We start from the raw sequence: 27517 nt of genomic DNA on the forward strand, positions 1-27517 counted from the left end.
GAGTAATTCATCCATCCACGTTCACTCTTTAACATAGTCCGACCAGCTTTCTTCTGACGGCCTCGACGGCGACCACCCTCTATTGTGCCCTTGCATAGAGAGTCGTGATTGATGACTTGTCCAATAATTTAACTGTCGCTAGGCGGGGCTCTTGTGGGCCAACACTTGTCGCAGACATATTCCGGGCATACTCGTTAGTCTTGTGCTCCATGTAGGACATGTGGAGCAGTCTTCGGAGACACTCGCGCTGAACGGCCGGTCTATTTGGGATATGTTTCCGCGTGAAGCATCCAGGTCTCGCAGCCGTACAGAAAGGTGGAGACTACGATGTGACTTGCAGAGCATGTACTTGATGGGGAATCATATAGAGCTGCGTGTCCACAACCTGCTCAGTCTGGCCATCTCTTCGGTCGCCAGGGCAATTCTTATTCTTACATCAGCGGTACCAGAAACATCTTTATACTTTTAAGCTGTTCACTTCTTTCAGCTTCTGGCCGTTCATGGTTATGTCTTTACTGGTGTTTGTCGTGCTGTTCACATTGATAGTCGACACCTCTGTGCTGCTCCCCGCATGCTCTTTCATATAGTCTGTTAGTTTATACCTATTTATTTTAGCTCGATTGCGTCGAAAGCCTATGGCTTATATAAACGCTCTCGAGTCCGTTTCCTGGGCCTAGAACCAGTACTTTATAGTCTGTTGGTAGGGTCTTGGAGTTCACTGCTGATACAAACCATGTGTTCCGTGTCATCAGCGAATCTCAAGTCGGAGATGGGTCTACCACCGATGGAGATCCTGCATTATCTTCTCAATGAAAATGTTGGGAGAGCAGACGTCCCAGTCGAACGCCTAGTGATGCCCTGAAGTACCCCGGGTTCTCTTAAATATACCACAAAATACCCGGGGTAAGAAAAATATACTAAAAAGTACACCAGAGTATGGCAGGGAAGCTTTAAGAGTATTTTTCGTACACGGGGTACATTGTTGCATATTAAGAGTACTCGGTGTACTTTTAAGTAGTACCTGAGCCGACAACGAACAATTGAGCTTTAAGTACACGGTGTAGGAATTGGTGTACTGTAACCTACAGCTCTTCAGAAATTGGTGGTTGTTATGAAAATTTACCAACATTAGCTTCAATACGGTTTTTAGAAAGATTATGCAAGACATCGACCAGCATTTCATTTCAGTATTTTGAAAAATTATTTAAGAGTGAGGTAAGAAGTACAAACGACGGAAATACAACCGGGTTACTGTTATGCTGAACATTTCGAATTTTGTAACTGTCAACCTAAAATTGACAGAACATGTTTCGACCTGTAGTGTAGGCTGTAATATTTGTTCATTTAGATGGTTTGTGTGCACAGCTTTTTTCCATTAATTGGGGAAAGTGCACATAAGGATTTTGCCTGGTGAGGTTCTCGATATTGGGGAAAATGATCACACAATAACTTTTATTGTTAATAATAAAGGACTGTCCATGTGCACAGTCAAGTTACCATTACCGGATCATTACCCATAGCAGATCACTTTGATGTTCAAGACTGCGTATCGCAATAAATAGTTCACATTTTTAGATGATATTTTGCACTCAGCATCTTCAAGGCCTGTTCTGTAAAGCACATTGAGTTGTTATCGGAGCTACTCTTTGTCAAACATTTCGCTATGTTTTACCGACATGTAGATCTATATACGACTTTGTTGACTTCCATCTCGTTTCCAAATCGAGGTTGAACATTTTTCGCAGCCACATGCGATAACTCTGTTGGAAAGTAAGATGTTTACACATTAATTTAAAGGTCATTTAGTAGTCTTTCTGATTGCAAAAGTCCATTTCAGTTTTGATTCGTGTTTAAGATTTTGCAACACCTTAAATAAAATGAAGAAATGGCAATAACAGATCAAGCGTGATAATATGCATATTGATAATATATTATATTAAGATATATGCAAATCTTGTTGATTCTTACAATAAATGATCTCAATCTTAATGTTTTATTTATGTTCCATGTTTTATATCGATGATTAGATATGATTCAAACAATTTACATGGTTTTGAAGATGCCCATATTGTTTCCATCTTTTGAGGATTTTCAACAGATAATTCACACAAGAACACCATGCGTAAAGTGTGGATACAAGATAATATATAGAAAACAATTAATAACATAAAAATGAATATAATAACTGGCAATAGAACTTGGTCATTGTAAACAACACACTTCATGTTTCGACAGTTCAAATAGCGTGTTAGATGCCCCCGAGTGGTTTCAGTCACGTGATCTGTTATAGCTACATGTACAACTGATCCGTTAATGCATGAATTCTGCGGCGATTTTTTTTTATCACAAAAACATTTTGCCTGCGTTTAAAAAAAGACTATGTGCTGAATCAGTAAGCAAAGGTAATATTTAATCAAACTGGTGTAAAAGAAGTCTCAAAACATTATTTGCTTTTAACCAGAACAACTTAATTACGCTACTGATCCAGAAATGGTTACTTGACTGTATTATCTGTAAATTTTTTAGCTATCAGTATCATTGAAACAAAAAAAAACAATTTAAGAAGACATGGAATTTCTAAATTGTTTTTGAAAGAGTGAACGTTGAATTGATGCAGGTGTTATTATAAAGTTATGCAGAGGGAATGACATTAAGTGTTTATATACTATGGACCATTTAATTGTTATTGTTTACATTCATGATTTTCTGCTTATGCGAACTGACTTGTTACAGCAACGTAAAACTTATGCATACATAAAAATCTAAGCATAACAGTAGTCTAACTGAGATTCATTTTATTACTGGCAGTCTGCAAAATTAACCCATCGCCTGATCGCCAAAGCAATGAAGTCTCAGCTCTGGCGATAGAAAAATTGAATAAAGATTGCCTGAAAACGATGAAAAAAATCAGAGAAAATAAACCAATAAATAATTAACACATTTCAGGTGTAAATTCTTACAGATGGTTTTTATCATTTAAGTATAATTAAAATGTGTGTTATTAATAGCTTTGAAATTACGAAATAACCGTAACAGTGTTTGTCATTGATAGGATTAAGATAGATACCCGTGAGCACTGGCTTTGTATTTTTACTGTAAATTAATTCAAATTTTTTCGGGCTATACATTTTTTTTCTGGCCATGACATTTTCAAAAGTTCATAGCCACATTGGCTATGAAGACAAAAAAGTTACTTTCGCAGACTGATTACTGGTTGATGTATAGATCCATTTGATCACTTCAAAGTTTTTGTCCCAAGACCATGAGTGTCAGCATTACTGGCATAACGAGTTTATGCATACATGACTATCATCTGTCTTTAGTATTGGTCCTTATATAGGCCCCTTTCAAGGGAATTTGTATCATGCAATATTCCCCATAATTGAAGGCTTTTGTTGAATTTTTTTTCCTCTTTATTTCCACTCAGTTTTGTTTCTAAAATATTCCCCAACACAAAATGGAAAGGCCCTTTTCCAAAAATAAACTAGAAATGGTGTGGCAGAGGCCCACGCGTATCCCCACGCCGCATGTTTGACCCAGGGTGCACCCCAGGGTTGATAATTGGGCCATGCATACATGTAGTTGAGATTGACCGTATTGTCATAAGATATGTTCAGTATCAATTTGAAGTAAATCGGTGTAGAAATGAAGAATTTATAGTAAAAGGCAATTTTGGGTGGGCGTGGTCTATGTGGGCGAGGGCGGCCCAGGATTGGTAATGGGGCCATGCATAGTTGCGATTGATCGTATCGTCATAAGAGATGCTCAGTATCAATTTGAAGTCAATCGGTGTAGAAATGAAGAAGTTATTGTAAAAGGCAATTTTGGGTGGGCGTGGTCTATGTGGGCGGGGGCGCCCCAGGGTTGGTAATGGGGCCATACATAGTTGAGATTGACCGTATTGTCATAAGAGATGTTCAGTATCAATTTGAAGTAAATCAGTGTAGAAATGAAGAAGTTATAGTAAAAGGCAATTTTGGATGGGCGTGGTCTATTTGGGCGGGGCGCCCCAGGGTTGGTAATGGGGCCATGCATAGTTGAGATTGACCGTGAAGTCATAACAGATGTTCAGTATCAGTTTGAAGTAAATCGGTGTAGAAATGAAGAAGTAAATGTAAAATAACAAAAAAATGAGTGATAATCTCTGACCTGGCCACACCCCAACCCCCATAACTTTTGACCCAGGGGTCAGATCAAAATTCCAAATAGTGCAGGGTCGCACATATGCTCATTGCTACCATGTGTGTAAGTTTCAAGGTTCTAGTGCTTATAGTGTAGGAGGAGATAGTGGCCAGGACGGACGGCGGAGATAACCACAATATCCCCACGCTTTTCAAAAAGCGTGGGAATAAAAAGTCCAGATATATATGGCAGTTGTAATATTGTAACATATTGAGGGCAGTACCATGTTAGTGATGCATGGGTCAGGCAGGTTACTGTACAACAATCATGTTCTTCTTATGCTGTGAGTGTGTCACTTACCATTTGTGATTTCAGAAACACCACCATGTCATTCATGAGCAGCGCCAGTGACCTGAGTGCTCCTGATGTACCACCGCTTTCACCTGGCAGCAGTGTGTCAACACGTCTCCAGGTACAAATAAATTTTAGATCTTCCCTTGGACACCAGAGTAGATACATACGCATACACTTTATCAGTGCTTTCCACAGGATTTTTTCAGACGCCAAGAAGCCGTTGCGGGTTGGTAAGAGAGGGAAGCCCCCTCCATACTATTTATGACATCATTTGGTGCGTTATGACTCTTCAAAAAAAAATCCAGCTATATAGAGAATATTATGTGAGTTTTGGATAAAGATCAAGTTTATCATGCGAGGCTTAGAACCATGTTAGCGCGAGGCTTGCCGAGTGCTACCATGGTTCGATCCGAGCATGATAAACTTGATCTTTATCCAAAACTCACATAATATTCTATTTATCCTATTATTTCCTCCATTTTTCCATTAATAATTATAAAATATTGAATTTGTTTATGATTTTATCTTTCCGTAGTTGACAAAAATATATTCAGATTCTCCATTTTTTTGAAAAACCCAAATCTGATCTAAAAATAGCGATAGTATAAAACTAAAGTTTATACGATTGTTGTTATACTATCGATTTTCATCTGGTAATTGGATAAAAAGTTGTTGATAATGACTTTTTTAGTTGTTAAACCCTTTCATGCAGATATGCATAATCCCCACTCGATTAATCCCCCAATACATCCGTATCAAACCAACTGTCACTTACTGCATACTTACTTCTTTCCCATGGCTATTCATTACCGGATAATCCTGAATTTTCCATTTGTAATAGCAAATTCTTGTAAATATTGAGGTTAAAAGTGCTCAAGAATTTCAAAGGCACAAACATTTGCCATTTTTCTCAAGTATCAAATAAATTTTTGCATTTGTGAAAATTTTAATACTTAAAAAAAAATGTCCAATCAGGACATGGTTTTGCAACTGAACATATACTTTGTCATGTAAATATAAATTTGTTGAAACCAGAAATACCTGTGTCCTTTCATGAGAATACTGTTGCTTAGAGGATATGGTGTCCATCTAGTGATCAGGAGGTCTCAGGTTCGACTCTGGGAACCTTCTAAATTTCTTAACCAAAGACACCAAGTACCGATTCTACCCAGGAAATGGACTCAGTAGTGTCTCAACAAACTGAAGCAATCAATGTAATCCAGCTAAAATAAATATCTTTAAACTTAACTCCTTGGCTAACCAACAAAGCCTTGTTTTTTATTTCTAAAATACTCTTAAAAAATGACTAGGGTAAGATACTGTTTAGTAATATTGTCCAATCTGTCACCCAGGACAAGTATTGTTATAGTAATATTGTCCAATCTGTCACCCAGGACGAGTATCGTTATAGTAATTTTGTCCAATCTGTCACCCAGGACGAGTATCGTTATAGTATTTTTGTCCAATCTGTCACCCAGGACGAGTATGATGAGTTGTTGAAGTTTGCGGTGGTTGTGCCAAAGTATGACCCTCGCCAGCTGCCGGCCACATTGACAGACACTCGAGAGTCGTTCCTACAGAGCAGTCAGCACTCGATGCCTCGCAGGCAGCCTGTCTCTCAGTCCTGGAGGAGAGAGGATGACGGTAATTGTGCTTGGTTAAGTCACCGGTAAATTTGTCGGGCCATGGTTATATAGACTTGATTGCCAGTAAAATTTTAAGGACATGGTTATATAAATTGGATCACCAGTTAATTTGTAAGGCCTTGGTTATGTACATTTGATGGCCAACACATTTTGTAAGGCCATTGTTATACAAGTTTGATTGCCAGTGAATTTGTAAGGCCTTGGTTATGTACATGTACATTGGATTGCCAACGCATTTTGTAAGGCCATTGTTATACAAGTTTGATCACCAGTTAATTTGTAAGGCATTGGTTGTGTACATTGGATTGCCAATGCATTTTGTAAGGCCATTGTTATACAAGTTTGATTGTAAGGCCATTGTTATACAAGTTTGATCACCAGTTAATTTGTAAGGCATTGGTTGTGCACATTGGATTGCCAATGCATTTTGTAAGGCCATTGTTATACAAGTTTGATTGCCAGTGAATTTGTAAGGCCATGATTATGTACATTGTCAACGCATTTTGTAAGGCCGTGGTTATACAAGTTTGATTGCCAGTGAATGTGTAAGCCCATGGTTATATAGATTTGATCTCAAGTGAATTTGTAAAACAATGGTTTTGTAAATTTAATTCCATATTTAGCTTCCACAAAACCCTCCAACTAAATAAAGAATGAAATGGGCCAAGCAAAAAAGTATTGGTAAAATACCAAATGCGGTGCGAATTATTGAACTTTTAAAATGATTTCAAGTTTATTTTTTACATTGCCACAAAAAAATTCTTTTTGTTGTGGCTTATGGAAACAAAACAAGCCAATAATGTGTGCTTAATAATCAAATAAGTATGACCCAAACTTTGGACCTATTTCACCAATCTTTAAATGGATCCGCCCATTAATTTGGCTGCATATTGTTTTACTGACAAATCCCATTGTTCTATTTTGTGGAATGAAGCTGTCAGCACAAAATAATCTAAGATTAATTTGTCTCCATATTTTGGTATAATTTGTTGTTTAAAACAGTTGTCAGTCAAAGTTGTCACTATATGGCCTGGTATCAGTATCTCATTTTAGGATGTTTCTACAGTTTTTTGTAAAATGACCTGGTTAAAGGTTTTTTTATTTACTGTTAATTAAACGTGTATACTTCATACATCTATACATGATAAAGTCATTGTTTTCTTTCAGAAGTCTCTGATGCTACAGATGTGACCCCTATCAACACGGACAGGTCCCCAAGGGCCGAACCTCTGCCAGACTTTGGGGGTCAAAGTCCCATCGGGGCCCAGGGCCCTCCCGCTGACCCGGACCGGTCAGAAGATCGACCCCATGGTATACTGGAGCTTTCTATAAAATCATAATATTATAAAATCAGGGATGTAATTTGGCAGGAACTATAAGTGTTGTGGGGCTAAATTGTGTTTTTGGTCCATATTGAAAAAATCTAGGTCCTCTTTACAAGACATACTGAATAAAAGAAATATGAGCTGCTGTGTTTAATAATAAATATCTGGTTAATACAATTATAAACATTGTTATCATTTATGAAAATGATATCAGCTTCTATGACAGACAAAGAAAAGAAATTGCCTGTAAGTGTTATTCATAACTATTGATAAAATTATAATTTCAGTGAAATAATAACTTAATTTTGATTTTTATGCCCCCGGATCCAAAGATCGGGTTATATTGTTTTTGGCCTGTCTGTCTGTCATTCATTCATTGTGTGTGTCCCAAAACTTAAACGTATTTTACTTTCCTAAAACTTTAACCTTCGTTAAAGTTTGGTCATAACTTATTTAATATTGAAGCTAGCAACTTGATATTTGGCATGCATATGTATCTCATGAAACTGCGTGTTTTGAGAGATGAAAGGTCAAGGTCATCCTTCAAGGTCAAAGGTCAAATTTATGGTTTCAAAGCGGCGCAATAGGGGGCATTGTGTTTCTGACAAACACATCTCTTGTTTAAAATTAAATATGGCTCAATTTCAAAACAAAGCGTATTAAAACACTTGAGTCTGTTTATTTGGTAGAGCCAGTACTTGATGTCCTCAAGAGATCTTGAGGAAGCTCCCAGACTGGGGATTAATCAGGGACTTCCTTCCCGATCTCAAGCCGTCAGCACAAGCTAATATGCAATGACACTTTCCGCCTAAACTTGATTTTTTCTTAGAAGAGATTTTCTTGAAACGAAAAATATCATAAAAGCGGAAAGTGTTGTCCCTGATTAGCCTGTGCGGACTGCACAGGCAAATCTGAGAAGGCACTTAACGCACGTGCATAAAATCCCCTTTTCACAGTGCACACCTCATATATTATATACTTAGCCAGCACAATCTTCTATTCTTGTTCTTGATCTTAAGCTCTAATCCTATTACACTTGCAGTGCGTTCAGTTACAGTGAACAATTGCCAAATACCGTTGTTCATTTTGCAATTATCCCTATTGAATGATACGACCTCAAGGAACATTTAAAGATGGCATCCTCAATATCATTAAAATTGATTATAATCTTTTTATTCAATTTGGTTAAAACAAAATGAACAGTTGGTGGCAACTATTCATAGTAAAACTGATTTCACTGCTAGTTTTCTAGGGTTGGAGCTTACCTCGTACCTTCCAAGTGTGTTCACTATTGATTGTGAATATTTGCAGCTAATCGCCCATTTTGGTAATGAACGTTCCTGAATTATTTCGACCCTTCACCTCAACTAAACGTACTATAGGTTGTTAAATTGTTTGCTAAGGTTGCCGTGGTGTAATGGATATGGTGTCTGCCTTGCGAAATCATGGGTTCGATCTCCCCAAAGACACCAAACTTTGGTTCTCAGCCCAAGAGAAGCACTCGAAAGCGTTTCAATTAGCCTGAGGGTTTCAATGCAATCAAGCTAAAATAAATAGGTTTAAACTCATTGTTTGCTATGAAATGTATGCATTATGTGAATAACATGATTATTTGCTGTTTGATTACTTTCAGACCCTATTCCAAGCCACTATCTGTCCTCTAGACATACATCCAGAAGTTCTGTGGTGGAAAACAGGGAAAGGTTTACCGAGGTAAAGCTGTAATTTTTAGCTCTGCTGTTTTCGGAGAAAACCCGAGGTTTGTCATAGCCAGCGCGTCGTACGCCGTCTGCCGTGATAAAACCTCAACATTGACTCTAAAATCAAAGTGCTTCCACCTACAACTTTGAAACTTCATATGTAGATGCACCTTGATGAGTTCTACACGCCACACCCATTTTTGGGTCACTAGGTCAAAGGTCAAGGTCACTGTAACCTCTAAAAAAAAAATAAAAAAATTCGGACAAGCTTTCATTTATTCAAAACTGCATCAGCAGCCGAGCGTTGGCACCCGTTATGTGGTGCTCTTGTTTTATCATTATGATGGATGATCTTTAAGTTTCAAAACTTGGTATAAACTGCACAATTGTGAAACCTCAAGCTGTAACTTGAAGGTGTAATGAATAAAAGTGTATCATGGTCATGCATTTTTGTACATTTAATACCAGCGATTATAAAGAACCGGAGAAGGGCACTTTCCCAATTGGGAAAAACTACATATTTCCCAACTGCTATTCAAAAAATTCCAAATTGAAGGTTTAAAAAACCCTCTTTTTAATAGAAATAAAATGCAACATTTAGTTAGTTTCCCTATGCAGCTTTATGGCTTGAACCTAAGTAAATATAATATTGACAACTTGACATCACTAAGTTATCAATTTTAAAGTATTTGATAGCAAAAAAATCTAATCTTCTAATTTCCCATTGTTAAGACTTCACAACGCAAATTTTCCCAATTTCAGGGGTGTTTGCTAATATTTTTCCCGATTTGGGCTGGTATCGGTAATTTTCCTAATTGGGAAAAAACGCTGAATACATATATTGACTATAAACACTCTCAAATAGTTTAATATTGATAAGTACATTATACATAAAAAGTGTCATTCCAAAATGATTTGAATGCATATTATAGTGTTATACCTCCCAATACAAATAGAATGGTGGTACATGTATACTGGAATCACCATGAATGTCTCTGTCCGTTGACGCAAATTCCTTTGCAATTATTCTCCTACATTTTCAACCTGCAAAATTAAAACTTGTTAGGATTGTGCCATGTGATATGTGGGATTTTTATTGTCCTTTGTAAAAAATAACAAGATTTTTTTTAACAATATTACGGTTAATATAAACTTCATTTTCAAAAATATGCATCTTTGAAGCTGTTATTTCCATATGTCGAATATTTTGTATGTTAACATTTTATGTAAAAATTATACTTCATGTATGATAGCGCGTCATGATCCTCGTAGAAAGCATGGGCTCTTATATTTGATTACTGAATAAAAACTTTGTAGCGCAGAAAACTTTGGGATCTTTACTTTGTTTAAATAATTTTCAGTGCACTTTTTGAAAATTCTATCAATACATGTTTTAATAATGGCCAACCGGTTGTTAGTTTAAATAGATATTTCGGGAAAAAACTGTCTGTATTACAAATTATAGCCAGACAGGGATGTATAATGCTTAAAGATCATGATATTTTAAAATTATGCAGACATTGGTGTATGGAAATTTAACACTGGAAAGTCATGTGAGGTGTGTACAACGTCTAGTCACTACTCTTTAATCTTATTTTACTTTTTATGCTATACATTTTCGTCATCTTGTGTTATAAAATGTTGTTGATGCCAGTTTTAATTTCACTTATATAGTGAAAAGTTTAATAGAACTACACAAATGTTTGATAACCACCTCAAACACATAGCAATAGTCAGTCATATAAGTTGATTTTACTTTAAATTTGTGGAGTATCATTTAAAGTCTTGCTTCTTATACATGTAATTATTATGGATAAAGTTTAAGGATTGTTTTTTTGCATTGTTGTTCACAGGAGCAGTGTGACTTATTAAGTAAATGTAAAGGACATGATTTGAAGTAAAACTGACCATCAACTGTTTACAATATACACTTCCAATCATCCCATTTAGTAAATGTAGATAGTGTTGATTTTTTTGTAAATGTAGATAGTTTTGATTGTTTTGTAAATGTAGATAGTGTTGATTGTTTTGTAAATGTAGATAGTGTTGATTGTTTTGTAAATGTAGATAGTGTTGATTGTTTTGTAAATGTAGATTGTGTTGATTGTTTTTCAAAGTCTGAGCTGTTATATGGCAACTTTCCCAGAGGAAAGTGTTTATATTATTAGTAAATATACTATAGAAAACATTTTTATTCTCAACTTCAGAGTATTAGTTAGCTAAAACAGCAACACTTATTTCCCTATTTTAGTCAAAACAACGACAATTTTCCCAATCCAAACGGATCTGGCCCCATACCCAAATTGGTGGAGAAAAAAAACACTGGCATCAAATGGTAGTTTTAAATGTCATTACTGTGTTTGCCAGGTGCAGGGAGAGTATGAGAGGGTCTACACAGCCACAGTGGACCCTGATGTGGGCAAGATGGAGACAGTCATGGATCAGTGGTGCCTTGACCTCAAACGTAATATCCTGGTAAGATGCGGGGCATCAGACTCTGTGTGCATAATTGGCTGTGACATTGAACAAGTTGCTAAATTATAACTCTTGTTCTGGGAAAACTGGGCTTAATGCATGTGCATAAATTGTCATCACATATTAGCCTGTGCATTCCTCTTATTTATATTCACTTTCTGCCTACACTGGATTTTTGCTAGGAAAAAACCTCCTTTACATGAAAATTACCAGAAAAGCGGAAAGTTTCTTCCCTGATTAACCTATGTGTCCTGCACATGATAATATGGGATGATGCTTTTGCAAATGCATTTAGCCCAGTTTTATCAGAGCAAGACTCTATTAATAGATCCGCAAAATTGTGTAATTCTGCATAAAATGCACTTTTTGTTACTACAAACAAATGGCGGTGATAAAGTCCTACCTGATTGGCGGATAAGTTGTATGATTGATGGCTGGAGAGGAGTCAAATGCATTTGTTTTTAATCATTGTAATTCAAAATCAGTGTAAATAATGCTTTAACAAGTGAGCGATAGTCAATTCAAGTAAAACGTCACTTCCTTGTACACTATGTTACAAAAATTGTGTTTTTGTGAGTGGTCTAAAATATTTACTTGAAAATTCATGGTTACAAAATTTAAATGAATATGATAACATTGGTATTCCTTCTTATTATCTCTCTGTTTTTTCCAGGCTGAATTCAGTCAGTCCAAAATCAGAATAGTAGAGCAAGGGCGACAACAACTTGTGAGGGAACAAGAAAGGTAAAAATTACCCCGCCAAAGAGGTCTTGTGTGAATTGTTTTTTATTTACATTAATAATGCTGCTTTAAGTTTTGTATAAGAACTTCCATTGGCCTGATTTGTATACCCCAAAAATAACATCCAATTCTATCATGTATTCTTGTAAATCTTATTTTATAATGCCCCCGGTAGGGTGGCATATAGCAGTTGAACTGTCCGTCAGTCAGTCTGTCCGGCCGAAAACTTTAACAGAAAACTTTAACATTGGCCATAACTTTTGCAATATTGAAGATAGAAACTTGATATTTGGAATGCATGCGTATCTCATGAAGCTGCACATTTTGAGTAGTGAAAGGACAAGGTCATCCTATATGGTCAAAGGTCAAAAAAAACAAATCCAAGGGAAGTAACAAGCTTTAAAAGGAGATAAGTGATATTTAGCATTAGGCAGGTACAGATCATTTAGGGAAGTAATAATTTTTAAAGGGATAAAATAAAAATAAATGTTTTAATCAAAGCGGCGCAGTAGGGGCCTTGTGTTTCTGACATTTAATTGGGAATCTGAATCAAAACATCAAAATACCTAACAGACTTTCAAAGTTGAACATTTTAAGGCTTTAAAGATCTGTTAAAAGATTTCATTATTTGAACCCCCTCCCTTCAAATCCTTATAATTACATGTCTAGCCCTTAACTTAACTGAAACTTAACACAAATATTAGCCAACATATGAACTTGTTCATCCGGCCCCCCCCCCCCCCTATAAAAAAAGATTTATTTTTTGAAACATGGTTGAACAATTAGAAAATCATGTTATTCAGCATCTGAACCTGCACATCTTGATATTTGGGGTCAGTTTTTTCTGATATAACGATCAAAGTGGAATATGAGGGCATCCTAGTGTACAGACTCATTTCTAGTTGCACAGTACTTTGGAAAGTCTTGGAAGTATCCAAACCTACCAAAAATTCTTTAGGATTTCAATATCCATCAGTTGGAAGTGAGAGCTTCAAACCTTTTTTCCTTTAGGATGTAAAATGCATGAATAGTGTAAGAAAATAATGGCTATACTAAAGAGCAGTTATATATTCTTTAAAAGTGGCTAGTGTTTATCTCATTAATTAATGTCTGAAAGTCCAAATACTTTCAAAAAAACCTTTAAATGTACAGACCAGTCAGGCCATTAAACTTTCAGTTTACAAAGGTTGATGAAAGTGCTGGACCAGACATCACTTAACCTTTTTCTGCTCAGAAACAAAGTGAAAATGGCTTTATGCAACCAGTGAGGCAGGGGCGTTGTGGATATGGTGCCGGCTTATTGATCGGGAGTTCATGGGTTCGATTCCCACTGCGGGAATGTTCTTGAGATCTCCACCATAGACAACAAGTTACTGGTTTCACCCAAGAAACGGACTTGAGAGCGTGTCAATAAGCCTTAGGCTTTTGATGCAATCAAGCTAAAATATATTGGTTCAAACTTAATCTACCTGAAGCTCACCATTTAATCACATTGACATATGACATTTCTACAGACACGCCTCAGAGAAGATGAAGCTCCTGGACGAGATGAACAGCCTGAAGGAGCTGCTAGCAACTTATGAGAGGTCGATAGAGCGCAAGGACCAGGTGATCAGCAATCTGACAAACGCACTCCAGAAACAGAAGGATCGCACAGAGGTCGTGAAGACGTTCTGTGAGTGGAAGATGAGGCATAACGACCTGAAGAGAGAGGTGTGTTTGAAAAAGAAATCACATTCAATCATTTCTGAAGTCCTTAAACTTTATTCTGTTGCCTAATTGAAAAATGTCTGCATCTTGTTTATATTGTGATTTTGCTGAATTTATCATGAATCTTTTTATGATTATCTGAAACTATTATTAATCATCCTTGAATTTCCTACTAATTACACACTGACAATAGCCATTGGCAGACATAATTTTTGCAGTTGCACAATAATTTTAAAATGATGTACCTAGTTCTTCCATTACATGTCCACCATGTGACTGTAATGTCCCAGGTTTGATCCTATTGTTATAAGCCAGGGCTTACTCTGCCATTCGCAAAATTAGCCAATTGCTACAAATATGGAAATTTGGCTACAAAAAATACCATTTGGCTTCAAGGCTTTCTACATTATCACCCATAAAATATGCAAAATAATAAGAATTAAGACATAAAAAGGTAAATTTGGCTACAGAAAAATTTGAACCAGAGGGACCCTTTAAAGGGGCCTTTTCACAGATTTTGGCATTTTTTAACTTATTCATTAAATGCTTTATATTGATAAATGTAAACATTGGATCGTAAAAGCTCCAGTAAAAAATCAAGAATAAAATTTAAAAAAGGAAAAGAACATTGCCCGGAGCATGTTTCGAACCAGTGACCCCTGGAGTCCTGCCAGAGTCCTGAAGTAAAAACGCTTTAGCCTACTGAGCTATTCCGCCGAGTACACATATTTGAAGTATTTTATACCTTATATAAGCAATCTTCGTAGTTTCACAAAATTTAACGACAAAAACAGAACTCTCCAAATTATTCAATCGTTTCGCGTTGCAACGCTTTATAATTTTTAGGTTTTAAAATCGTCAAAAGATGCATATAATGGCTATATTAGACCATATTAAATGTTCAGTATTACTGTTTCCTCACAAATATCATAACTAAAACGAAAATGTGCGAATCTGAAACAACTTTTTTCAATTTTGTCAATTTACCAAAGCGTGAAAAGATCTCTTTAAGCCTTCTTAACAACTTCCCTTGGTGCTGGTACCAACTATACCCTGGAAGCTCAACAGTGCCTCAATAACCTCCCTAATTTATATGCACAAGGCTTTCAATACAATCAAGTGATCATTAATTAGTTTATAATTTGGTTTCAGATTTTTTGCATGATACTGAAAAACTAATATTTTAAGCAACACCATGTCGATGCTCAAAAGGCTTTTGTTTCTTAATGCTAAGGAGATGCAATAAAATTGATTTTAGTTAATACCTATCTTAAACTGAGTTTGTTTACAGGGAGAACTAAAAAATATTTGAAATATTTGTATATTAATATAGTTTTGTTTTAGAATTGCTTCATGATACACAATCAATTGAAGTTTGGTACAATGCAGATAATTGGATTAATTTAGTTTCAGAATGTCTGCAAAATGTAATCATAATGATATTAGATTTTTTGCACAACACTTTTTATGGGAGCATTTTTATCCCTCGCCATAGGCGGAGGGATATTGTTTTGGTGTAGTCCGTCCGTCCATCTTTCTTTCCGTCCGGCACTTTTGTGTCCGGAGCCATATCTTGGAAGTGCTTTGGCTGATTTCATTGAAACTTGGTATGAGTATATATATGGATAAGAGGATGATGCACACCAAATGGCATTGTACATCATCGGATAAGAACAGTGTTATGACCCTTTGTATCTTGGAAAATGCTTTTTTGTGTGTCCAGAGCCATATCTTTGACGGATTTCATTGAACCTTGGTATGAGTATATATATGGATAAGAGGATGATGCACATTTGCGTTGTCCATCCCTCCAGAAAACTTTTGTGTCCAGAAGTATAATGGCGGGGGATATCAATTCAACGAATTTGCTTGTTTATGAATTTTTGAAAGATAGAAAAAATATTTGAATGTTGCACAATACTGATAATGGGATTAATATTGTTTCAGAATTTCTGCACCAAGCTGGCCAAGAAGCACCATGAGCGCTGCCTGTCCCGGCGGGTGTGGGACGCCTGGCACTCTGTGATAGAGACCAAGTGGAGAGTGCGCATCGAGAAGGCGTGTCAGGCCAAGGCACAGGAGGTGTGTGTGCAGCTCACCGAGGACTACGAGGGCAGAATCTCAGCGGTAAGGACCTGGCTACAAACTAACAGGGCCAGAATTTACTAGCTGATTACATGTACCTTTTACCCCTCGTATACGCAGTTTTAGTCACTTAAAAAAACAAATTAAATTTAAGACCCTTCAGTAGAGTTAAATTTTAGAGCCTTCTTTTCAATACCTAAGACACTGATACAAAATTTAAAGGCTTCATTTCCAACCCTTAAATATTGATGAGCAGCAAAGAGTAGAAAACCTGACTATACTACGCCGTAATTGCAGGCTGTTCTACTTTAATGCTGGTTTGACAGAACCATTTTCACTTGGCTTCTGGGCACGAAAAGGTTTGGTCTATCTGTTGTAGGGGTATGATTTCACATTTTTTAGCTGATTACATCCTTTTGAATGTAATTATCATTTTAAAATTACTTGTATGCTTTACTACCTGATCTATTTACAAGTGGTTGTGTGAACCCAGTTAGGGTAGTTTGGTATATCTTTTGCTTGAGGTGTTTTCAAAATCATAACTCTTGCTCTGTATATCTATCTTTCATTGTACAAGTATTCAGTATCTCTTATTTAAGAATTGTTGAGAATATTAACATAAGTTTTAAACTTCAATGTATGTATGCACATTCAGAAGTCATGATGCCTCCCTGGAAGGAAGAGGGGGGTGGGGGGGTATTTTGCCTTTGTTGATTGGTAGGTTGGTAAGTCAGTGGGCAGAAAGACTTTCATTTTTCCATGACATCTAGAGAATACTTGGACATACAACCATGCCAAGTGGTGTAATTGTTACTTTGGAGGAAAGGAAGATGCCCACTGTATTGATTTTCAGGTCAAAGTCATAGGGGTTGTCACAGTTAATTTGTTTCCGCATACATTCTGGACAATGATTTTACCTAGGATCATGTTAATAAGTTTATTGATCTGATGTCACCAGGACTGTCAAAGGTCAAGATCGTTGGGCCTGTTACTGTGAATGTGTGTTCACCCTTTATTTAGAACACTTTTACTGACATTCATGCAAATATGTATAGCTTTATAAGCATTCATAGAAAACTCCTAAATTATTCTAAGGATCATTTATATAAATTCTTTCATCAATCTTGACAAAAGATGACCTCTAATGATTTTCATATTGAGAGATCTTAGATCACGGCGACAAGTTTATCTGAAAGTTTGGGGCATACCTGTTTTAAAAACGTCTCTTGTTTTCATTGAGTCAAATATGCATTCCTTGTTCTGAAGTTTGAACAATAAGTATGTTAAGTCTAGTGTTTTGGCATAATTCAGAAAAATGATGTTTGTGATTTAATTTGTTTTAATGACCCTTTTCATTAGCTTTCTAAATTAACCTTTTACTAATTAGTGATTTGCATGATTTAGCAGCTTTTTCTGGTTAAAAAAGTTCACTTTCATCTTGATGCAGGGTTGATTTACACACAAAAAAGTCACTAAACAAGTTACATTATGCAGTCAAGATTTAAGAAAGCCATGTAATTCTCACATTTTAATCACACTCAGGCTTTGACCCATATTTGGGGGCGTCTTTTAAGGACTTCAAGAAGGTCTACAATAAGTAGTGTGTGATTTTTCCTCAAAAATTAGTTCCTCTACTTGATCTATTAAATTGAAGATTTTTTTTATGAAGTAGTGCTGGGTATTTTCTGTTTGGGGGTGTCTGTGTATTTTATGGACTTCAGAAAGGTCTACAATTAGGAGTGTGAGATTTTTCACCAAAAATTTGTTCCTAACTTTACTTGATCTATTAAAGTGAAGATTTTTTATGAAGTAATGCAGGGTATTTTCTTACCCATGTAATTGGCCCATGCTGTATGAAAAAGGGGTGTAATGCATGTGCGTAAATTGTTGTCCCAGTCTGCACAGGCTAATAAGGGACAACACTTCACGCCAAAACTGGATTTTTGCTAAGAAGAGACATATAGTAAACAAAAAATTCCTTAGAAGCGGAAAGTGTCCTGCCTGATTAGCTTGTGCAGACTGCACAGGCTAATCTGGATGACACTTAACGCTCATGCATTGAACCCCCTGTCAGCTTTGCAAGGCCAAATTCTATTTTTTAGCTCATCTATTTTTTGAAAAAAAAAATGAGCTATTGTCATCACCTTGGCGTCGGCGTCCGGTTAAGTTTTGCGTTTAGGTCCAATTTTCTCATAAAGTATCAATGCTATTGCATTCAAACTTGGTACACTTACTAACTATCATGAGGGGACTGGGCAGGCAGAGTTAGATAATTCTGGCTTGCATTTTGACAGAATTATGTGCCCTTTTTATACTTAGAAAATTGAAAATTTTGCTTAAGTTTTGTGTTTAGGTCCATTTTATTCCTTAAGTATCAAAGCTATTGCTTTCATACTTGCAACACTTACTAACTATCATAAGGGGACTGTGCAGGCAAAGTAATGTAACTCTGACTGGCATTTTGACGGAATTATGCGCCCTTTTTATACTTAAAAAATTGAAAATTTGGTTAAGTTTTGTGTTTAGGTCCACTTTTTTCCTAAAGTATCAAAGACATTGCTTTCATACTTGCAACACTTACTAAATATCGTAAGGGGACTGTGCAGGCAAAGTTATGTAACTCTGACTGGGATTTTGACAGAATTATGTGCCCTTTTCATACTTAGAAAATTGAAAATTTGGTTAAGTTTTTGTGTTTAGGTCCACTTTTTTCCTAAAGTATCAAAGCCATTGCTTTCATACTTGCAACACTTACTAAATATCATAAGGGGACTGTGCAGGCAAAGTTATGTAACTCTGACTGGCATTTAGACGGAATTATGGGCCCTTTATACTTGAAAATTTGGTTACGTTTTGTGTTTTGGTCCACTTTACCCCTAAAGTATCATAGATATTGCTTTCATACTTGGAACACTCGCAAACTATCATAAGGGGACAGTAAAGGACAAGTTGCATAACTCTGGTTGTCATTTTTACGGAATTATGGCATTTTTTTGACTTAGTTACTTTGAATATATGGTTACTTTTTGTGTTTAGATCCACTGAACTTCTAAAGTATCAAGGCTATTGCTTTTAAACTTTAAATACTTTCATTCTATCATGAGGGTACTGTACCTGGCAAGTTGAATTTTACCTTGACCTTTGAATGACATTGACTCTCAAGGTCAAATTATTAAATTTTGCTAAAATTGCCATAACTTCTTTATTTATGATAAGATTCGATTGATACTTTGACAAAACAACTCTTACCTGACATACCACTCCTTCCAAACCATCCCCCATACCAACCCCATCCCCCCCGAATCCCCCCTCAATCCCTCCCATTTTTCTATTAAAGATCATCTAATAAATGACTACCACACCCTTACACTATACCCCCCACCCCCACCCCAAATTTTTTTTATGCCCACCGGAAGGGTGGCATATAGCAGTTGAACTGTCAGTCAATGTCAGTCAGTCTGTCTGTCCGTTCGAATAAAACTTTAACATTGGCCATAACCTTTTCGCTTTTTAAGATAGCAACTTGATATTTGGCATGCATGTGTATCTCATGGAGCTGCACATTTTGAGTGGTGAAAGGTCAAGGTCATCCTTCAAGGTCAAATGTCAAATTTATGGTGTCTTTGTCTGAAAACTTTAACATTGGCCATAACTTTTTCAATATTGAAGATAGCAACTTGATATTTGGCATGCATGTGTATCTCATGGAGCTGAACGTTTTGAGTGGTGAAAGGTCAAGGTGAAGGTCATCCTTCAAGGTCAAATGTCAAATATATGGCGTCTGTCCGTCCGAAAACTTTAACATTGGCCATAACTTTTTTAATATTGAAGATAGCAACTTGATATTTGGCATGCATGTGTATCTCATGAAGCTGCACATTTTGAGTGGTGGAAGTTTAAGGTCAAGGTCATCCTTCAAGGTCAAAAAATATAAAATTCAAAGTGGTGTTCTCATGAAGTTGCACATTTTGAGTGGTGGAAGTTCATGGTCATCCTTCAAGGTCAAGGTCATCCTTCAAGGTCAAAGGTCAAAAAATAAATAACAAATTTCAAAGCGGCATTATCATGAAGCTGCACATGTTGAGTGGTGGAAGTTCAAGGTCAAGGTCATTATTCAAGGTCAAGGTCATCCTTCAAGGTCAACGGTCAAAAAATAATAATTCAAAGCGGTGTTATCATGAAGCTGCACATTTTGAGTAAGGTAGGTTCAAGGTCAAGGTCATCCTTCAAGGTCAAGGTCATCCTTCAAGGTCAAAGGTCAAACAAAATAAAAAAAAAATAATAAGTGGCGTTATCATGAAGCTGCACATTTTGAGTGGTGGAAGTTGAAGGTGAAGGTCATCCTTCAAGGTAAAAAAAACTTTCTAAGTGGCGTTAACATGAAGCTGCACATTTTGAGTGGTGGAAGTTCAAGGTCAAGGTCATCCTTCAAGGTCAAGGTAATCCTTCAAGGTCAAAGGTCAATTTTTTTCATAAAAATTCAAAGCGGCGTTCACATGAAGCTGCACATTTTGAGTGGTGGAAGTTCAAGGTCAAGGTCATCCTTCAAGGTCAAAGGTAAAAAAAAAAAAAAAAAAAAAATCAAAGCGGCACAATAGGGGGCATTGTGTTTCTGACAAACACATCCCTTGTTTTTTTCAAACATGGTTAAAAAATCACAAATATTTATTTTTATTATTTTATTTTTGAAATACCGTCCAACCATCCCACCCAAGAATCCCCCCCCAAAAAAAAATAATATTTATATAATTTTGTTTGCATTTGTTTGGCATGTTTGGAAGAAAATGTAATAAATGACCACACCCCCACACTATACACCCCTCTCCACTCCACCCCTCCCTCCTTTGTGATTGAAATTGAGATAGGTCCCTACACCTTTAAAAAGAAAAATAGATCAGCGGTCTGCACCCGCAAGGCGGTGCTCTTGTATAATTCTAGCCCTACTCTTGCTTTAAAACATTTTCAGGGGGCATTTTTAGCTCGGCTGTTTTCGGAGAACACCCGAGATATTGTCATAGCCAGCATGTCTGTCTCGTCCGCAAAACCTTAACTAAACCTCTAAAATCAAAGTTCTTCAACCTACAACTTTGAAACTTCATATGTAGCTGAACCTTGATGAGTTCTACATGTCACACCAAATTTTGGGTTACTAGGTCAAATGTCAAGGTCACTGTGACCTCTAAAAAAAAAATTTGACAAGCTTTCGCAGTCGAGCGTGACACCCGTTATGCGGTGCTCTTGTTGAAAGCTAATGACCTCAATCAGATGTTCCGAGGCTTTTAATCAGCTGAACGCAGAGCTAGTAGCATTTAATTTTTGAACTGAAACCCTTTTTTGGCTAAAACTCATTTCTGGGTCATCCTTGAAAGATGGAAGACCACATTCTGATATTCTTATTCTTTTTCACAGCTGAATGCTGAGCTATCCTCATGTCGCCAGGAGGTAGGGAGGATGCAGCTGGAGCGAGAACGCTACGAGGAGATGATGAAGAAGGCGTTCATGCGTGGAGTGTGTGCGCTCAACCTTGAGGCAATGTCCATCTTCCATAACCAGGAGGAGAAGGAGAACAGGGATATAGGTCAGTAGACTTGTTACTGTTAGCTATTTTTAGCACAAAGTGAGGAGTATCATAAAAAGAATAAACCTAATAGCAGATATTATGATCCAAAGTCATTTAGCATATCAGGGCTGTTTTATTTGCTGTATGTTATACACAGAAATACTATAAAACTGTGAACAGTTAGCTAGGAATATCTGTAATTGTTTCCTGGTGTGGCTTATAACCTGGAGACCATGTCAATCTTCCATAACAATGAGCAGAAAGTGAACTTAGATATAGGTCAGTGGATCTGAAGGTGCAGGAGTACTAGAAACAAAAAAAAACAAAAGAAAAAAAGAAAATAAAAAGAGTCAGCTCGGAAAATAGTGTAATCATGGTCAGGTGTTGGTTATAAGCTTGAGGTAATGTCCATTGTCCATAACATGGAGTAGAAAGAGAACAGGTATATAAGTATGTGGATTTGTTACTTTTTTTTAAAAATGCTAGAAATAACAAATATGTACATGCAGGTTACTTTTGTTTATTAATTATTAATTTTTATAATACTAAACATGTTTGGCCATAGCCTTCATTAGTAGTAATGATGTTAACAAAAACATTTAAAAAAAAAATAGAAAAAAATTTTTAATCTTAAAAATATATCAGAAAGAGTCAGCTAGGAATTGTGTGTAATTGTTGTCACATACGGCTTATAAGCTTTAGGCTACGCCCATCATCTGTTACAATGTGGAGAAACAGAACAGTGATATAGATGTGTATTGTAAGGGTCAGAACAAAATGCAGATGTTTTTTTCAATTAAGTTCAGCTGTAAGTTTACTGATGTTTGTCTTCTTTAGCAGCTAGGATCATGTCTGTCCTTCATTTTGTGGTTTTTATGTCCAAATTCATTATCTGTGAGACAGATAAATCTTAATCTTTAAACATAGCACTCATATATAATATGGCATTGAGGATCAATATAGGTAAACAGGCAAATATATGAATAGGAAATTCTGATAAGAAAATTAGCTCCCCTGAGCACAAAGTGCACTTGATTAACTATTGTAATACCCTATATCCGGCATCTGTCTAAAATTGTCAATTGTTAGCTTGCTATCAAACAAGGGGCCGCATTCTATGCTGACCTATGCAAATAGTGAGCTTTTGTGATTACCTTTTGCTTTATGAAAACTTTTTTATTGCCCAATCTTCATGAAACTTGCTCAGAATATTTGTCCCAATGAAATATATCAGGCAAGTTTAACCGGTTGCAAAACTTGGTCAGATTAAAGATAAGATTTTGCACATTTATTGCCAGGCTGTCACAAAACTTGTTCAGACCATTTGTTTCAATTTTATCTTGACGGAGTTTAAAAGTGGGTAAAGTAGGGTCATAATACAGGGCTTAACACTAAAGCACGTCCGAACGACATTCACTGCCTGTACATAGGTCCGGGATAGCCAATGTCCCAGCAACATGCCCGACCGGTCGTGTGTATTTTGGGAGGAATTATGTGTTCTATATCAATAAAATGCATTTAAAATAAGCTTTTCAAAGATGCAACAATCTTAATACAGTACGATCAGATGACAATTAAATCCCAGAGTGAAGTCGGAGACAACAAATGGATCGTATCTCAAAATAGATTTTGAACCCCCTGATTGCAATCAAAAAGAGGCCGATAATTCAGAAAATCCCCGGCAGTTTTCCTGGTAAAACACGTCAGTACCTATTTTTAAACGGAATTCTGCTAGATACGGTTTTTTATTGGTTTGCTCTTAGTGACGTGTTTTCTCAATAAAAATACATTATCATCTAAAAGCCGGGATCGCCCAGGATCGTCCGGGGTGGATGAAGGCAACTCGACATTAACACAAAGTTACTATAAAATTAGAAGTTATTTATCAATTTTAAATAATTGTAATTTGTTTGATCAATTAGAAGTGTTTTGACAATCTTTTTTACGCAATCCAATTAGCAAAACTAATATTAATGGTCGATCCCGGCTTTTAGTAGAGAGTTTACCCTGTACAATTGTTACGACTACCGTAACACGTTATTTTGCAAAACCTAAGATTCACTTACCATTTGTTGGCAGACGGTAACTGCGGCAATCTATGTAAAAAAAAGTTTGGCTTTACGGGTGGGGATGGGGGTTCCTCAGATAAGAAAAGAAAAGGGAAGGAGGAAAGTAAGAGAAAGTATGAGGGAAAAAAAGGAAATTTCTCCCGAAATGGCGTGAAGATTACAAAAAGATGTCTTAAGTAGATGAATATTGAATTCATTAGCATAAGAAAGGCAAGCTAATAAGAATTATTGAATCATAATTGCGCATCTCTACGCACAAGAAAATACAAGTTGAATGATAAATATAAAGGTTTTGATATACTTGGGTCAGGGCACATGAAAGATTGGTCAGGGCTAGTAGGTTCTGCATTTACAAGCCCGAATGGGATAGTTGAAAAAAAGTTAGTGTTAAGCCCTGTAATATTGAATTAAAGAAAGAGATTTTGAACAATCTTGATGCCTCGCTATTAATTTTTAGCTCATCTATTTTTTGAAAAAAAATTATGAGCTATTGTCATCACCTTGGCGTCGGCGTCGGCGTCGGCGTCGGCGTTGGCGTTGGCGTTGGCGTCGGCGTCCGGTTAAGTTTTGCGTTTAGGTCCACTTTTCTCAGAAAGTATCAATGCTATTGCATTCAAACTTGGTACACTTACTTACTATCATGAGGGGGACTGGGCAGGCAAAGTTAGATAACTCTGGCGTGCATTTTGACAGAATTATGTGCCCTTTTTATACTTAAAAAATTGAAAATTTTGGTTAAGTTTTGCGTTTAGTTCCACTTTTCTCAGTAAGTATCAATGCTATTGCATTCAAACTTGGTACACTTACTTACTATCATGAGGGGACTGGGCAGGCAAAGTTAGATAACTCTGGCGTGCATTTTGACAGAATTATGTGCCCTTTTTATACTTAAAAAATTGAAAATTTTGGTTAAGTTTTGCGTTTAGTTCCACTTTTCTCAGTAAGTATCAATGCTATTGCATTCAAACTTGGTACACTTACTTACTATCATGAGGGGACTGGGCAGGCAAAGTTAGATAACTCTGGCATGCATTTTGACAGAATTATGTGCCCTTTTTATACTTAGAAAATTGACAATTTTGGTTAAGTTTTGTGTTTAGGTCCATTTTATTCCTTAAGCATCAAAGCTATTGCTTTCATACTTGCAACACTTACTAACTATCATAAGGGGACTGTGCAGGCAAAGTAATGTAACTCTGACTGGCATTTTGACAGAATTATGTGCCCTTTTTATACTTAGAAAATTGAAAATTTGATTAAGTTTTGTGTTTAGGTCCACTTTATTCCTACAGTATCAAAGCTATTGCTTTCATACTTGCAAGATTTATGAACTATCATAAGGGGACGGTGCAGGCAAAGTTATGTAACTCTGACTGGCATTTGGACGGAATTATGGGCCCTTTATACTTAGAAAATTGAAAATTTGGTTAAGATTTATGTTTTGGTCCACTTTACCCCTAAAGTATCATAGATATTGCTTTCATACTTGGAACACTCACAAACTATCATAAGGGTACAGTAAAAGGACAAGTTGCATAACTCTGGTTGTCATTGTTACGGAATTATGGCCCTTTTTTGACTTAGTAACTTTTAATATATGGTTAAATTTTGTGTTTCGATCCACTCGAAGTATCAAGGCTATTGCTTTCAAACTTCAAATACTTACATGCTATCATGAGGTTACTGTACCTGGCAACTTGAATTTTACTTTGACCTTTGAATGACCTTGACTCTCAAGGTCAAATTATTAAATTTTGCTAAAATTGCCATAACTTCTTTATTTATGATTAGATTTGATTGATACTTTGATGAAACTACTCTTACCTGACATACCACAATAGACTTCACCCAAACCATCCCCCGTGCCCTCCCCCCCTCCCCCGTGCCCTCCCCCCTCCCCCCCCCTAATTTTTTTTTTTTTTTTTTTTTTTTTTTTAAGATCATCTCACAAATGACCACCACACCCTCACACTATACCCCCCCCCCCCCCACCCCCCACCCCACCCCCCCCCCCCCCAATTTTTTTTTTTTTTTTTTTTTTTTTTTTTTTTTTAAGATCATCTCACAAATTATCACCACACCCTCACACTATACCCCCCCCCCCCAATTTTTTTTTTAAACGGTTATGTTTGAAATACCGTCCAACCATCGCACCCAACCCCCCCCCCCCCCCCCCCCCCCCCCCCGATTTTTTTTTTTTTTTTTTCGCTTTTTTGGAAGATAATGTAATAAATGTCCACAACCCCACACTATACACCCCTCTTCACTCCACTCCTCCCTCCTTTGTGATTGAAAATGAGAGTCCCTTCACCTTTAAAAAGAAAATAGATGAGCGGTCTGCACCCGCAAGGCGGTGCTCTTGTTAGTTCTGGGGTGGTATTCCAGAAACATCTCAAGTCATTTCTTACTTAATCACAAGTATTGTGATTGATAATGTGATTAATTATAGAGGTTGACAAAAGAAGTGAATCAACCTCAACAACAGAATATGAAAAGTAAAAAATCACACTGAGAATAGGTATATTGAGTTTGTGAGTCATTCGATCTTCTCAGCATACCACAGATCGCGCTATAATACTGTCAAAAGAGATTGCAACAAGTTATCTCATACCTGGTCTTATTAAAAATTCTTAAAAATGGTGAAGCTATATAACTGACTTATAACCCTTTTACATGTTGACATATAATATTTCTACATTTAGTCATATAAAATTTCTACATTTTGACATCCAATATTTTTACATATTGACATGGAACATTTCTACATGTTGACATAACATTTCTACACGTTGACATATATGTATACTATTTCTACATGTTGACATATAATATTTCTACACGTTGACATATAATATTTCTACACGTTGACATATAACATTTCTACACGTTGACATATAATATTTCTACACATTGACATATAACATTTCTACATGTTGACATATAATATTTCTACACGTTGACATATAATATTCCTACACGTTGACATATAACATTTCTACACGTTGGCATATAATATTTCTGCAAGTTGACATATAATATTTCTACACGTTGACATATAACATTTCTACACGTTGACATATAATATTTCTACACTTTGACATATAACATTTCTACATGTTGACATATAATATTTCTACATGTTGACATATAATATTTCTACACGTTGACAAAAAACATTTCTACACGTTGACATATAATATTTCTACACGTTGACATATAACATTTCTACATGTTGACATATAATATTTCTACATGTTGACATATAATATTTCTACACGTTGACATATAACATTTCTACACGTTGACATATAATATTTCTACACATTGACATATAACATTTCTACATGTTGACATATAATATGTCTACACGTTGACATATAACATTTCTACATGTATACATATAATATTTCTACATGTTGACATATAATATTTCTACACGTTGACATATAACATTTCTACATGTTGACATATAATATTTCTACATGTTGACATATAACATTTCTACATGTTGACATATAATATTTCTAAACGTTGACATATAACATTTCTACATGTTGACATATAACATTTCTACACTTTAACATATAACAGTTTCTACACGATGACATATGTTATATGTCAAGGATTTTAAGAGAAAAAGCAAAAATGCTGCCCACAATTATCGAAAAAAGGGCAGGTCTTGTGCACTTGAGTTGATAATGTGTGCAGAAAAAACACCAAAAAACAATGT

General features: G+C 36.2%; 1 protein-coding gene across 1 annotated transcript in view; it reads left to right on the forward strand.

Annotated features, from left to right (window-relative positions):
• The first annotated feature begins 1075 nt into the window (after positions 1-1075).
• LOC127838723 (centrosomal protein POC5-like) overlaps positions 1076-27517 on the forward strand; it is a 46396-nt gene continuing 19954 nt past the window's right edge. Inside the window, exons 1-10 of the mRNA XM_052366697.1 lie at positions 1076-1215; positions 4498-4594; positions 5955-6120; positions 7290-7433; positions 9081-9160; positions 11515-11622; positions 12296-12366; positions 13878-14076; positions 16021-16200; positions 21568-21736. Of these exons, the coding sequence (XP_052222657.1) occupies positions 4508-4594; positions 5955-6120; positions 7290-7433; positions 9081-9160; positions 11515-11622; positions 12296-12366; positions 13878-14076; positions 16021-16200; positions 21568-21736 (1204 nt within the window). The 5' untranslated portion in view covers positions 1076-1215; positions 4498-4507. The remainder of the gene's footprint in view (positions 1216-4497; positions 4595-5954; positions 6121-7289; positions 7434-9080; positions 9161-11514; positions 11623-12295; positions 12367-13877; positions 14077-16020; positions 16201-21567; positions 21737-27517) is intronic.

This window comes from Dreissena polymorpha, chromosome 7, assembly GCF_020536995.1.
Source record: "Dreissena polymorpha isolate Duluth1 chromosome 7, UMN_Dpol_1.0, whole genome shotgun sequence".
Lineage (NCBI taxonomy): Eukaryota > Metazoa > Mollusca > Bivalvia > Myida > Dreissenidae > Dreissena > Dreissena polymorpha.